At 33.8% G+C, this 12,524-nt stretch overlaps 1 protein-coding gene across 2 annotated transcripts in view; it reads left to right on the top strand.

Moving 5' to 3' along the window:
• The window catches only part of LOC111049886 (homeobox protein araucan), a 183,729-nt gene that overhangs the window by 101,197 nt on the left and 70,008 nt on the right, over window positions 1-12,524 (top strand). For both annotated transcript variants that reach the window (XM_039430068.1, XM_039430067.1), the window contains exon 3: window positions 5,545-5,648. In XM_039430068.1, the coding sequence (XP_039286002.1) occupies window positions 5,545-5,648 (104 nt within the window). The remainder of the gene's footprint in view (window positions 1-5,544; window positions 5,649-12,524) is intronic.

The following is a 12,524-nucleotide window of genomic DNA, read 5'->3' as shown; positions in this document are numbered from 1 at the left end:
TAATTTTAATCATTGAAGTATTTCCTAGACAATTGAAATATAATTGATTATTTTAAACAAGAATGAACACTTAATATTACATCAGATATTCCGATATCTATTCAAGGCAATGGCAAGGCAGAGAATCGGCAACGCTGTTCTCCTATCTCTCTTTACTTATTGCAACATACCTAAGTTTTTATTAATATCAATCATTGAGGTATTTCTTAGAGGATTGAAATATAATTGATTATTTTACACAAGAATAAACAGTTACTATTACATTAGATGTACCGGTATCTATTCAAGGCAGTGGCAAGGCAGACAATTGGCAACGCTGTCTTCTATCTCTCTTCACTTATTGTGAGAGCGTAGATAAAGAACTCCAATCCAATCTAATTCAATCCACTGCCATTATAACGTGAAATCTAATCTAATCCACTGCCATTATAACGTGGACCTCACACTAGTTGGTATATTATAATTCTATTCAAAACTTCACCACGACCATTGTAACACGAAAGGTTACGACTCGGTTAAACCAGTGAAAACCGTGCATAATTTCCTATTTCCCCAAGGCAAACTATTCTGTAAAAATTCCGATTTCGAGGGCAAAACGTGACGGATTTGTGTTGAAATCACTATTCTACGGGTCGTTCGTGATCTGAGCACGGAATTATTGGGGTTTAACCCCTTTTCCCCTGTAAGGGAAGGGGGAAATATTTTCCCCAACCTGAAATACTTGGAGGAATGCGTCGCGGTACATTACAGAAACACTAGGAGGGTTGTTAACCGTTTTCAAACTTCCCTCTCCCTTCAAAACGAGGTTATTTGGGGAATTGAGGGAGATAGAAACTGAGAGAAAGATGTGAGTTGGTAGGCTGAGGGTATGGAGGAGGAGAGGAATGATAGAGAGAGAAAAATGAGGATAGTCGGAGAAATTGTAGGGAAATATGGAAAGAGATGGATAATAGTAAGTTTCCTGAATAATTTTACTACACTTCTAATCAAGAAAAGTAAGAAGTATGGAGATACAAATGATAGGGATACAAACCAATCCCTTTATTACGAGTATAAACAGATTCTTCGACGCAAGTAACAGAATGAGAGTTAGATAATTTAAAGCGTTTGTGAGGTGTCAGGTGTTTTCAAACGGTTTTTTTCTAGGGCAGGAAGATCTCTGATTGACAGATTGGGTTGACGTCTGAAAAAACGCTTGAAAAATTCCTAATATGGTCTCACCCTAAATGTTATCCTTTATTGATCATGAATGAATAGATTTTAGTGAGAAAGACTTGAAGAGAAGTGAAGAACAGATAACGGGTTGAATCAATAATAATTATCATTAAGCCAAACAGAGGAAATTAGAAAGATGTATAAGGATTGCATTATAGCCTACATATTTTTGACATTAATGTTAGAATATTGTTGTTGGAAAAAAGAGTAGGGTGATATGAGTGAGGAAGTGCGAAGAGGTTGAATAAGAAGGGAAACTAAATAGTAAGTAGGGTAGAGAAACTACTATAAAAATAATATAAATATGCGTATTTTTCAGTTTTGGAAAGTTTGTTACTTCATTTTCATTAGGTTAGTTTAAGTTGTGGATTATAAAGGAGACAACAGATAATGATGTTAAGTATTATAAAATTAAGAGGTGAAAAAGGAGGGCACAATATAAACAAGAACAAGGGGAAGCAAATCCTTGTAGAGTGATGAAAGACAGAAAGAAAGGACGTGAGAAAGAGGGTATGGGAAAGCAAGAAAGACCCCGACCTGCAAAGTCGTCATCACCACTTATGAATAAATAATCTCTTCGCCAAGAATGTGTTTATTGACGCTGCAACATTTATTACCGGAGTGGTCACCCTTCCTAACCCTGCCGCTGTACGTGTCGCTTAACCTAAGACGGGGTGCTAACGGCCACAATCGTGTATTTAATAAACATGAGCCGCCCTCTTGCTATTGCCTGTTCGCATGTTATTTCCTATACAATATTATAATTCAGGGTGAACCTATAACAGTGCAGAGCTGTGTTCTAGTTTTATTGACGGCAAGGATAGAGGATGGAGAAAATGGAGAAGGATAGATGATGGGAGAAAGGATAGAGAAGGAGAGGAGGAGGGAGGATAAATAGAGAAAAGAGAGGATAGTAGAGAGATGAGACAGCAAAGAGGAAGAAGAAGAAGGAAATGAAGAAAAAAAAGGAAGAAAAAGATGATGAAGAAGAAGAAGAAGAAGAAGGAGAAGAAGAAGACGAAGAAGAAGAAGAAGAGGAGAAGAAGATGATGCAGAAGAAGAAGAAGGAGATGATGATAGAAGGATAGAGAAGGAATAAAGGAGTGAGGATAACAGTGATAGGAGAGAGGATAGTGAAGAGATGAGAGAGCAGAGAGGAAGAAGAAGAAGGAGACGAAGAAAAAAGGAAGAAAAAGATTATGAAGAAGAAGAAGGAGATGATGATGATGATGATGATGCAGAAGTAGTAGTAGTAGTAGAAGAAGAAGAAGAAAGGAGAAGAAGAAGAAGAAGATGATGCAGAAAAAGAATAAAATAGAAAAAGTGATAAAATTAATAAGAAGAAGAAAAAGAGGGATGAGAGGATGTAAGAGAGGAGAGAGGAGAAGAATGTAGTAGAATAAGGAGAGAAAAGGAAGAAGAAGAAGAAAAAGAAGAAGAATAAGAAGAAGAAGGAGGAGAAAAAAGAGATGAGAGGATGGTTGAGAGAAGAGTAGAGAAGACGGAAGAAGAAGAAGGTAGAAGAAGGAAGAAGAAATAGGGTGAAGGAGAAGGATTAAGGATCACTGAGAAGGAACGCGATAAAAAATAAGAGATGTTGGAAAGAAAAAGAATAGACGATCTATAGAGAGGAGCAGGAAACGGTTAAACACTAAAAATTATTGATGAAGAAAAGGATAATTAATTGAGTTGAATATGGTGAGAAGGAGAAACAATCAGAAGGAGTGCGATTAAACTAGAGGAAGAAGGATAAACTATAAGGATCATAGAAAAGGATAAATATAGTAGATAAGGATAAGGATAAAGCATTCTGTTTCTAATGTAGTATTGGGTTCTTGGCATAGTTGCTTATCTTACCACAGTTATGCACATTATTATAATATAGAGTCCATTATTTTAGTAAAGGCAGTACGACATAGCCTTAGGAATAATATCGAATTCCAGATATGTTTGTTTTCACGCCATAATTCAATTGGGTTCCAGGTTATTTTTGTCCGTGTACTACTGAGGATATTAGTGAGATATCTTGGTGGAATTTTGAATAATTCAGTATGGACTGAAGGAATAGATTCAAGATTCAAGATTTCTTCATTGCGAAAAACATTTATATACGAATGCATAGCATCGTCATAATAAATTAAACAAGGTAAATAAAAAATATAAAAATATAAATAAGAGAGTTGAGTTAAAGTATTTATGACATCTACAGTACTTGAAAAATTCTCATATTTGGGTTATTGATTATTGGCTTGATTAGGACTTTAATGAGATCCACGTTATAATAGCATTGTTATAGTTGCCGTTGTCTTGTCAATGCCTTCTATAGACGGTATCTGATACAGGTTTATCGATGTAATATTAACTGTTCATTCTCGTTTAAAATAATTAATTATATTTTATCGAGTAAGAAATACTATTTTTCAATAACTTCATAATCAATTTTCATAATTGAGATGAAATATTTTGTTGATTTATTATTTATTCTACATTGTTGAAAGACGATCTGGCAACAGGGCAAAGCAAGAAAGAGATAGCGCTAACCGCTTTGTTGCATGATAGACAAGGATAGCAATGCTATTGCTTATCAAACACTGCCATTATAACGTGGACCTCACTATAGTATTTTGAGATCTACAGCACTTGAGAAATCCTCATATTTAAGTTATTGATTATCAGTAGAAACATGACTCTGTAGCTACCGATATCTATTGTGACAAAATGCTATGCTCGAACTAGAAGCAATTTTGAAATTTGCATAGGCTACTGTAAATGATTTATTGCAATTGATGTAATGATTTTACATCGCCAACTTTTGTCAAACTGAAAGCAAATTTCCAAAATTATAACCATTTCTAGTGATGAATGAAATCTTGATTGATACATCGATTTTCTCCATCGATAAAATGCATTTATTTCGTTCACTACTACTGTTGAAATTGAAAGAGATCTTTCCAGTTGCATACATAAATTCAACTATTTCAATAATAAATGATTCAATGACTCGATACTGTTCATTATATTGATAACAGGGAACTACTGTTAGTCACTGTAACTATGATGTGCTTTGGTTGAACATGTGGGACAAAATTATATTTTTTGTAACTTTTACTAGTTACATTAAACGTCTAGACCACTAAATTGTAGCCGAAAAAACAGTGGCCAATAATGCTATGCAATTTCATGAATGACATTCTTTGATTGGAGATGATTGCAGTTTTTGATGAAGTGCCTATAAAATTTGACGATAAGATGCATCTTGCATTTGATTTAAGATAACGGGTTGCCGACTGCATCGCGTTGGTCATTGACTCGATAACTTCATTTGTTGTGTAAGGACATGGATACAAAAGATGAGTCATTCTACAGAGGGAATAAACTTGATTTTATTGTTGAATATTGAGTTTCAAACGATATTTCCTCAGATATCAAAAATTATATTATTTGTATGAAGGCATTCAAATTCGTTATTACATAGGTAATGTTATACTGTAGTGATTATAGTGAGAAATTATCAAAATTCAACATGTCATTGTTATAAAATATGAATTTCTCGATAAGTTGATGCGTCGATATTATTATATTCTAAGCCTTATATTTCCTAAGTTTTCTGAGCCTTATTGCCTTACAAGAATAAAAAATATCCAAGAATACAGGACGTATACAATATCCAATATGGAATACTCCACACAATTAAAATACGAAATACAGTATCTATTCCCGTCTACCGTTCAAACGAGGAAACATAGTTTAGAGGTAGCAGAATGCGTTATAGCATTGTCGACCAATCAGAAACGAGGAGGCGGAGCTTCAAGAACCGCTGTCTTCTAATTGGTCGAGAATTTATTCTAGAAGTCTATTTCTCAGATTTGCCGTATGCTTAATCAATGAGGATTATAACAATCATAAAGAAGTTTCCTGTTATCAAGAGAAAAAGCAGTATTGGGTGATTGTATCATTTATGGTTTCAATAGTTTAATTTCAGAATGCAACTGAAGTATCTCTTTCATTTTCAACAGTAGTAGAGAATGATAATAAATGCATCTCATGGAATGAATGAATCAATATACACACATTCATCAACCAAGATTTATCCCATCACTAGAAGTAAATTATTATCATTTTAAGAAGTTGCTTCCAATTTGATTATTGTCGACTATTACTTTTATGACGGACTACTTCATGAATTATTGTGCATAACTGATCAATCTCATCAATCCTATAAATCAATGTATTCTCGTCAACAAACATTTCTTATCACAAGGAATAATAGTTATTTTTCATATTTTGACAGACTGCAGAAATAATAGTTATTTTTTCTCGTTTTGACAGGCTGGCCTAGAACTGAAAGAAAACCTAGCAGGAGGGGCGGCGTGGCCCTACCCCTCAGTTTACCACCACTACGATACCACCTTCGCCGGATATCCATTCAATGGGTGAGTAAATAATATTTTCATGGATAATAGCTAATAATTAGCCTATGTATATTAATTTCTCTATAAATTCATCAATTAAATCACTACAATACAATAGAGAACAAGAAACATACAATGTCCAGAGCTTCTTTTCTTCACAATGTTAATTAAAATAATTATTGATTGAATTAAATTAATTAATTTATTAATGTTAAATCGAAGTATCATCTACAGTGATTCAACAGAGAACATATTGGATAGAAATTATTTAGGATGATCAATGAAAAATCTTCTCACTCTAAATAGTGACAACATGTCTTATCAGTGATTTACACAATAAGTAGAACATTTAGAACTCGCATAGAAGAATTATCATCATTGAATTGAATGGACAACTCATAGATTGAGTAGAAGTCTAATTATCAAAAAGAATGTTCCAAAACGTGATCAATCTCTAAAACTGAGGTGTAATTAAACGTTGAGAGTGAACAAATCCCCTTACAAACATAGTTCACGTTTCTATATTCAAATGAATAGAATATAACAGTACAAATCTTTCTGGGATTCATAACAACTATACCAATCCAAACTATAGTTTTTACAACAAAGTATAATTCATAACTCGACGGATGACACATCGTGATCAAAGTATTAATGAACATACCGTCACACTATTGGAGAATACTAAAAAAGGAACGAATTTTTGATGACAGATTACTATGACTAGCATGTACCTGACTTGTCCTGTTTGGTAGGACTTTGAGGAACAATGAGAGATGGATATGAAAAAGAGAAGAAGATGAAGAGAGAGACAGAGAGAAAAAGAAAGAGGATGAATGAGTGACAGACAAATAGCGAGAGAGAGGCTAAGAGAGAAAAATACAAATGAATAGGAAGATAATAAGAGGGAAAGAGAGAGTGGCAGACAAATAGAAAGAAAGAGACAGAGAGAGAGTGAGAGTGACAGACAAATTGAGAGAATAAGACAAAGATGCATGAGAGAGAGAAATCAAAATAGATAATACAAGAAGTATGCCATAGGACACGTAGCGTACAGGCAATAGGTGACACGTAGTTAGTATGACACGATCTATGGATCATTTACAGGCTTCCCCTGGCTTTAAGCCAAAGTCCGAGTGACATGGACTTAGTTGGGGACTTGAAACATGTGCTTACTGAACCGCTAGCCGATTGAGACCTCATTGACACAAATTGTTCGCTGGAGTTCGGCAATTGATTGTTTGATAATAAAATAAACGTTTATTATCGATCAATTGATCAATTTGTGATATATTTTTTAGGCTGGAGATTGAGGATTTTAGAGAAATAGAGGAATTGTAGTCACGGTTGGATACGTATCCAGTGGTCTGAATATGGTGTTAAAAATGGAGAAGCTACTGAAGAAGTGTGAATAAAATAGTTTTTAATCACTCACTCAAAAAATAGTCAAGATCAATCGATTATCAACTCTCTATTTTGTGTTTGTTTTGAAGATGATGTTAACACCTTCAACACATCTCAATATTTTTTAATAAACTACTCGAATTTGTTACAACTGCTTATTCAGGAGAATAAGAGGGAGTAGAAGGGTAGAAGTATTGAGTGAAAAAGGTGAATATCGAAGAAAGATGAAAATAGGAAAAGGTGGAGAATGAATGGGAAGATCATGATTGAAACCATAATTATGGAACCCTATTACTAGAATCATTCATCATAGTTTCTCATGATTATTGAAATACTATCTTCATTATCTCCAAATAATCTCACATGCTTAAAAAACGTCAACTTATATCTTCCTTCTTTTTTCCTTTGGTATATGCTACTTGTTTTGATTGGAATATTATCATTTATTTCTAATGAAATTATTAGTCTTCAGTTTAAGAAGATTGACTAGTGTAGCAACTGAAACTTGTAGCCCAAACCGTGAAATAAGAATAGAAAACGAAACAAGAATAGTTTGTTTTCTCTATTCATTAACTGTAGTACGGTCCACGTTAAGGAAAGATATTAGAACAGCGTTGCCGATTTTTTTCCCTTGCCACTGCTTTCTATACAGGACAGCTGATACCAGTATATCAGATATAATATTAACTGTTCATTCTTGTTTAAAATAATCAGTGATATTTTATCCGTCAAGAAAAAACATTTTTGAATAATCAAGTTTTCATGATTGAGATTAGATATTTTGCTAATGTGTTATATTACTACATTGTTAAAAAACGATTTGACAACGTTGTAGGTCTAGAGAAGGATAGCTCTATCTGCTTTGTCGAATGATAGACAAGGATAGCAACACTAATGTTAAATAAATACTGACATTATAACGTGGACCTCACACTAAAGGAAGATTATACAAAGATGATACGAGGATGATAAAAAATATGACAAAACCAATGTTAAACAAATACAATGGCAGTATTTCTATTGCAGTAACGTACACTTCACTATAATTGTAGAGGCTTCATCACTTATTTGCGTCCATTGCCCCCTCGGTTGCCAGTATACCACACAGGAAACCCATGCTCTTATTTGGAAAAGCCTTCTCTCAAGCCTAAAACCGATAGCCTAAACTGTTGACTACTGTCTACTGTCTAGGCTAGAGTCTAGGCGATCAGAATCACAAGTACCGGAAACTGTATAATTTCAGTAATAACTTACTTGATTAAGTTAACTGTCCTTCAATTCGCTTGTCCATACATGAAACTCAACATTGATAAGACAACTTGTCAATTCAATGCGGATACAATAGGATGCTACATACTCTGAATGTATTGATGAGATATGATACATACTCAAAGAACGTTGTTTAAATTTTCAATACTTGTTCATTCAATATGGTCAGAACTCGATGGAACATACTTTGAATGTGCTTATTTTGAATTTTGTTATCTTATTCACATTTTCATCATGTTTTATTCGAATGTTGAGTATCATTGTATCAATTATTCAACATTTTTACTCATCATTTAGGCTCTGATGTTGTTATCAAAGCTTTTGGAATTTGCAACATAAACCAAGCCATTCAACTTTAGACTACATTCAATTCATATATACTCTGGTAACGTGGAATATCGTAAATTGAAAATGAATCTCAAACTGATTGAATCAAAATAGAATTTGCTTGGAATATCAATAAATCTAAGATTAAACCTTACCCAAATTTAATATAAACATGATCGAATGACCTTCATACAAATTTTTGTGGTCGAGTGATCTTTTTACTGGAGTCTGCTTGAAATAAGAATGAATTCTAGCTCAATCATTACCTAAATTTATCATGAAAATACTCTTTCCACAAGTTTCTGTGAACAAGGGATCTTTCCATTGGAGTCTACTCGAAATAAAAATGAATTTTAGACCAATCATTACCTAAATTTATCATGAAAATACTCTTTCCACAAGTTTCTGTGAACAAGGGATCTTTCCATTGGAGTCTACTCGAAATAAAAATGAATTTTAGATCAATCATTACCTAAATTTATCATGAAAATACTCTTTCCACAAGTTTCTGTGAACAAGGGATCTTTCCATTGGAGTCTACTCGAAATAAAAATGAATTTTAGATCAATCATTACCTAAATTTATCATGAAAATACTCTTTCCACAAGTTTCTGTGAACAAGGGATCTTTCCATTGGAGTCTACTCGAAATAAAAATGAATTTTAGATCATCCTTACCCAAATTAATCATGAAAATACTCTTTCCACAAGTTTCCATGGTCAAGGGATCTTTCCACTAGAGTCTACTCGAAACAAGAATGAATTCTAGATAAATCCTTACCCAAATTTATCATGAAAATACTCTTTCCACAAGTTTCCGTGGTCAAGGAATCATTCCACTAGAATCTATTTAGCATAAAAATTAATTCTAGATCATTCTTACACAAATTCTACATACGAACAATCTAATGATCTTCCCACGAGTTCTACAGTCATGCCGGTTCCATTACATGAGTTTAAAAATTAGTTGATTCTTAGACATGTTTTTAAAATCAATGCCATATCAAAACTACTGATATCAATCTGGGTAAACTTCATATTATCATGTTTCAAGTTATATTAACACCATTGTTGACCAAGGATGCGTTAACTGATTGTGAATAAATCATTGGAATGAATGTTTTTAAAATCAATGCCATATCAAAACTACTGATATCAATCTGGGTAAACTTCATATTATCATGTTTCAAGTTATATTAACATTATTGTTGACCAAGGATGCGTTAACTGATTGTGAATAAATCATTGGAATGAACTTAGAGTCCTTGAGACATTCACACGTCTGTATCAAGCCGAAAAAATCAGTTGAATTTGAAGGCTCTCCAAGCAACTCGGATCAAAAATCAGTTAAATCAGATAGAAAATCAGTTGAATTTAAAGGCACTCCAAGGCTTTCAGGCTCAAAAATCAGTTAAATTAGTTGAAAATCAGTTAAATTTTAACGTTCTCCAAGCCTCTCTCTACGATATGGATTTTTTGGAGCCTCCAGGCTCAAAAATCAGTTGAAAAATCAGATAATAGTTAAATTGTAGGCTCTCCTAGCCTCTCGGCTCGAAAATCAGTTGAATTTTAAGGCTCTCCAAGTCTTTCGGGCTCAAAAATCAGTTAAATTAGTTGAAAAGTCATTTAGATTTTAAGGTTCTCCAAGCCTCTTTCTACGATATAGATTTTTTTTAGCCTCCAGGCTCAAAAATTAGTTGAAAAATCAGATAATAGTTGAATTTTGAGGCTCTCCTAGCCTCACGGCTCAATAATCAGTTAGATTAGATAGAAGATAAGTTGAATTTAAAGGCTCTCTAAGCCTCAAAAATCAGTTAAATTTTAAGGTTCTCCAAGCCTCTTTCTACGATATAGATTTTTTTTAGCCTCCAGGCTCAAAAATCAGTTGAATAGTTAAATTTTAAGGCTCTCCAAGCCTCTCAGGCTCAAAAATCAGTTAAATTTGAAGGCTCTCCAAGCATTTTAGGCTCAAAAATCAGTTAAATAAAAGGTTCTTCAAGCCTCTTTCTACGATATAGATTTTTTTAGCCTCCAGGCTCTAGAATCAGTTGAATTGGTTGGAAAATCAGTTAAATAGTTCGATTTCAAGGCTCTCCAACACTCTCAGGCTCAAAAATCAGTTGAATTTTGAGGCTCTCCAAGCCTGTCAGGCTTGAAAATCAGTTGAAAAATCAATTAAATTAGTTGAAAAATCAGTTAAATTTGAAGGCTTTTAAAGCCTTTCAGAGTTAAAAATCAGTTTAATTAGTTGAAAAATCAGTTAAATTTGAAGACTTTTAACGCCTTTCAGACCTAAAAATCAGTTGAATTAGTTGAAAAATCAGTTAAATTCAAAGGCTCTCTCAGTTCAAAAGCTACAAGTAGCCTCATCAATCCCCTGCCGTTAGTCAACACTGATTTGAATACAGCACGTCGGTGAGTGAACTTGAGCCACTGATTAAATCCAGCATGATTGCGAGTGAACTTGAAATAATAATGCTAATGAGGACGGGCAACCTACAAGACATGTTGGTTGTAACTGGAGATACGAATGAGATAATTCGCAACTGATATGTGCCAAGTGCATGCATGTTTAGGCGAAATTAAGAGAGACGAACAACGCCACAGACAGCCGATTTATGGCGTTTCTGCGCGCAAATAATAATATATAAACATACAGACAATATAAGGGGGGATTGATGAGTATGTAAATCGTGTGAGGGAGAGGAGTGTGTTGGAGGAGAAAGATGAGAGAACGAGAGGACCATTAAAAATGAAGATGCAAGGAAAACTAGGGAATGGGAACTGATGGGGACAAGAAGATGACGGTGTGAATGGAAGAAGAGGTGGAGGAATGTAAGATGATGATGAAGAAGAAGAAGAAGAAGAAAAAGAAGAAGAAGAAAAAGGGAAAGGAAGGGAAGACGAGTGTAAAGTGTATTTATGGAGGAAGATGGAGGAACTAGAGAATGACTCATGATAAAGAACAAGAGAATGAAGATGCGAATGGAGGAATACGTTGAGTAGTGAAAGACAAAGTAAGAGAAAGACAATGAAAACAGAAGAAGCAAAGGAAAAGTAGAATGTATGAGTAGGGGAAGAGATGAGTATGGAAGAAATAATGGGAAATACTGTATGAGCAAGAATATGAAAGAAGAAGAATATTGATTGATTGAGTACTTTATTTATGTAGATTACAATATATACTAGTTTATACACTTATATACAATAGCTTACAATACAGCAAAATTATGGATGAATTTACAAAATATTAATCAAGAAAATAATTATTGAGCTGTATATAATATGAAAAAATAATTTGTAATAACTATAGATAAAAAATATAATATTGTTATGCATCTACATAAATTGGCGGAGCTTTGGACATATCAATGTCCATTCTTTGGAAAGAATATTCGAAGTATTCTTCCCACTAACTCTCTACCAAAATATCTGAGAGTGTAGAAGAATAAAAAAATGAAATGTGAAAGAATAAAAGACTACTGAAGAATATCATGGAAACTTCTAGATGGGAGGAGAGGAATATGTGGAAGAAGAAGAAGAAGAAGAATAAGAAGAAGAAGAAGAAGAAGAAGAAGAAGAAGAAGAAGAAGAAGAAGAAGAAGAAGAAAAAGAAGAGGAATGTGAGGATACAAGAATACTGAAGAATACCATGTCTCTTTGCAAAGCATGTATTTGCATGTAGAATAACCTCCTGACGGTAGCCAGGGGTTTCCAGCTTTATTTTTACAGGCATAACTAATTAGCTAGCTGAGCAGTGGCGATAATTAATAAAGGCAGCGCTGACAATAAATACTGTTAAGTTATTGGCTGGTATCACACACAGTAACACACAGTAGCTACTGTATTCTGCTCGCTAACAAGACAGGACATGCTTCTGAAACTCAACAAAAATTTA

This window comes from Nilaparvata lugens, chromosome 6 (genome assembly GCF_014356525.2).
Source record: "Nilaparvata lugens isolate BPH chromosome 6, ASM1435652v1, whole genome shotgun sequence".
NCBI classification, from domain to species: Eukaryota; Metazoa; Arthropoda; class Insecta; order Hemiptera; family Delphacidae; genus Nilaparvata; species Nilaparvata lugens.
Note: the sequence above shows the minus strand (reverse complement) of the source record. Positions and strands in the feature narration are given on the sequence as shown.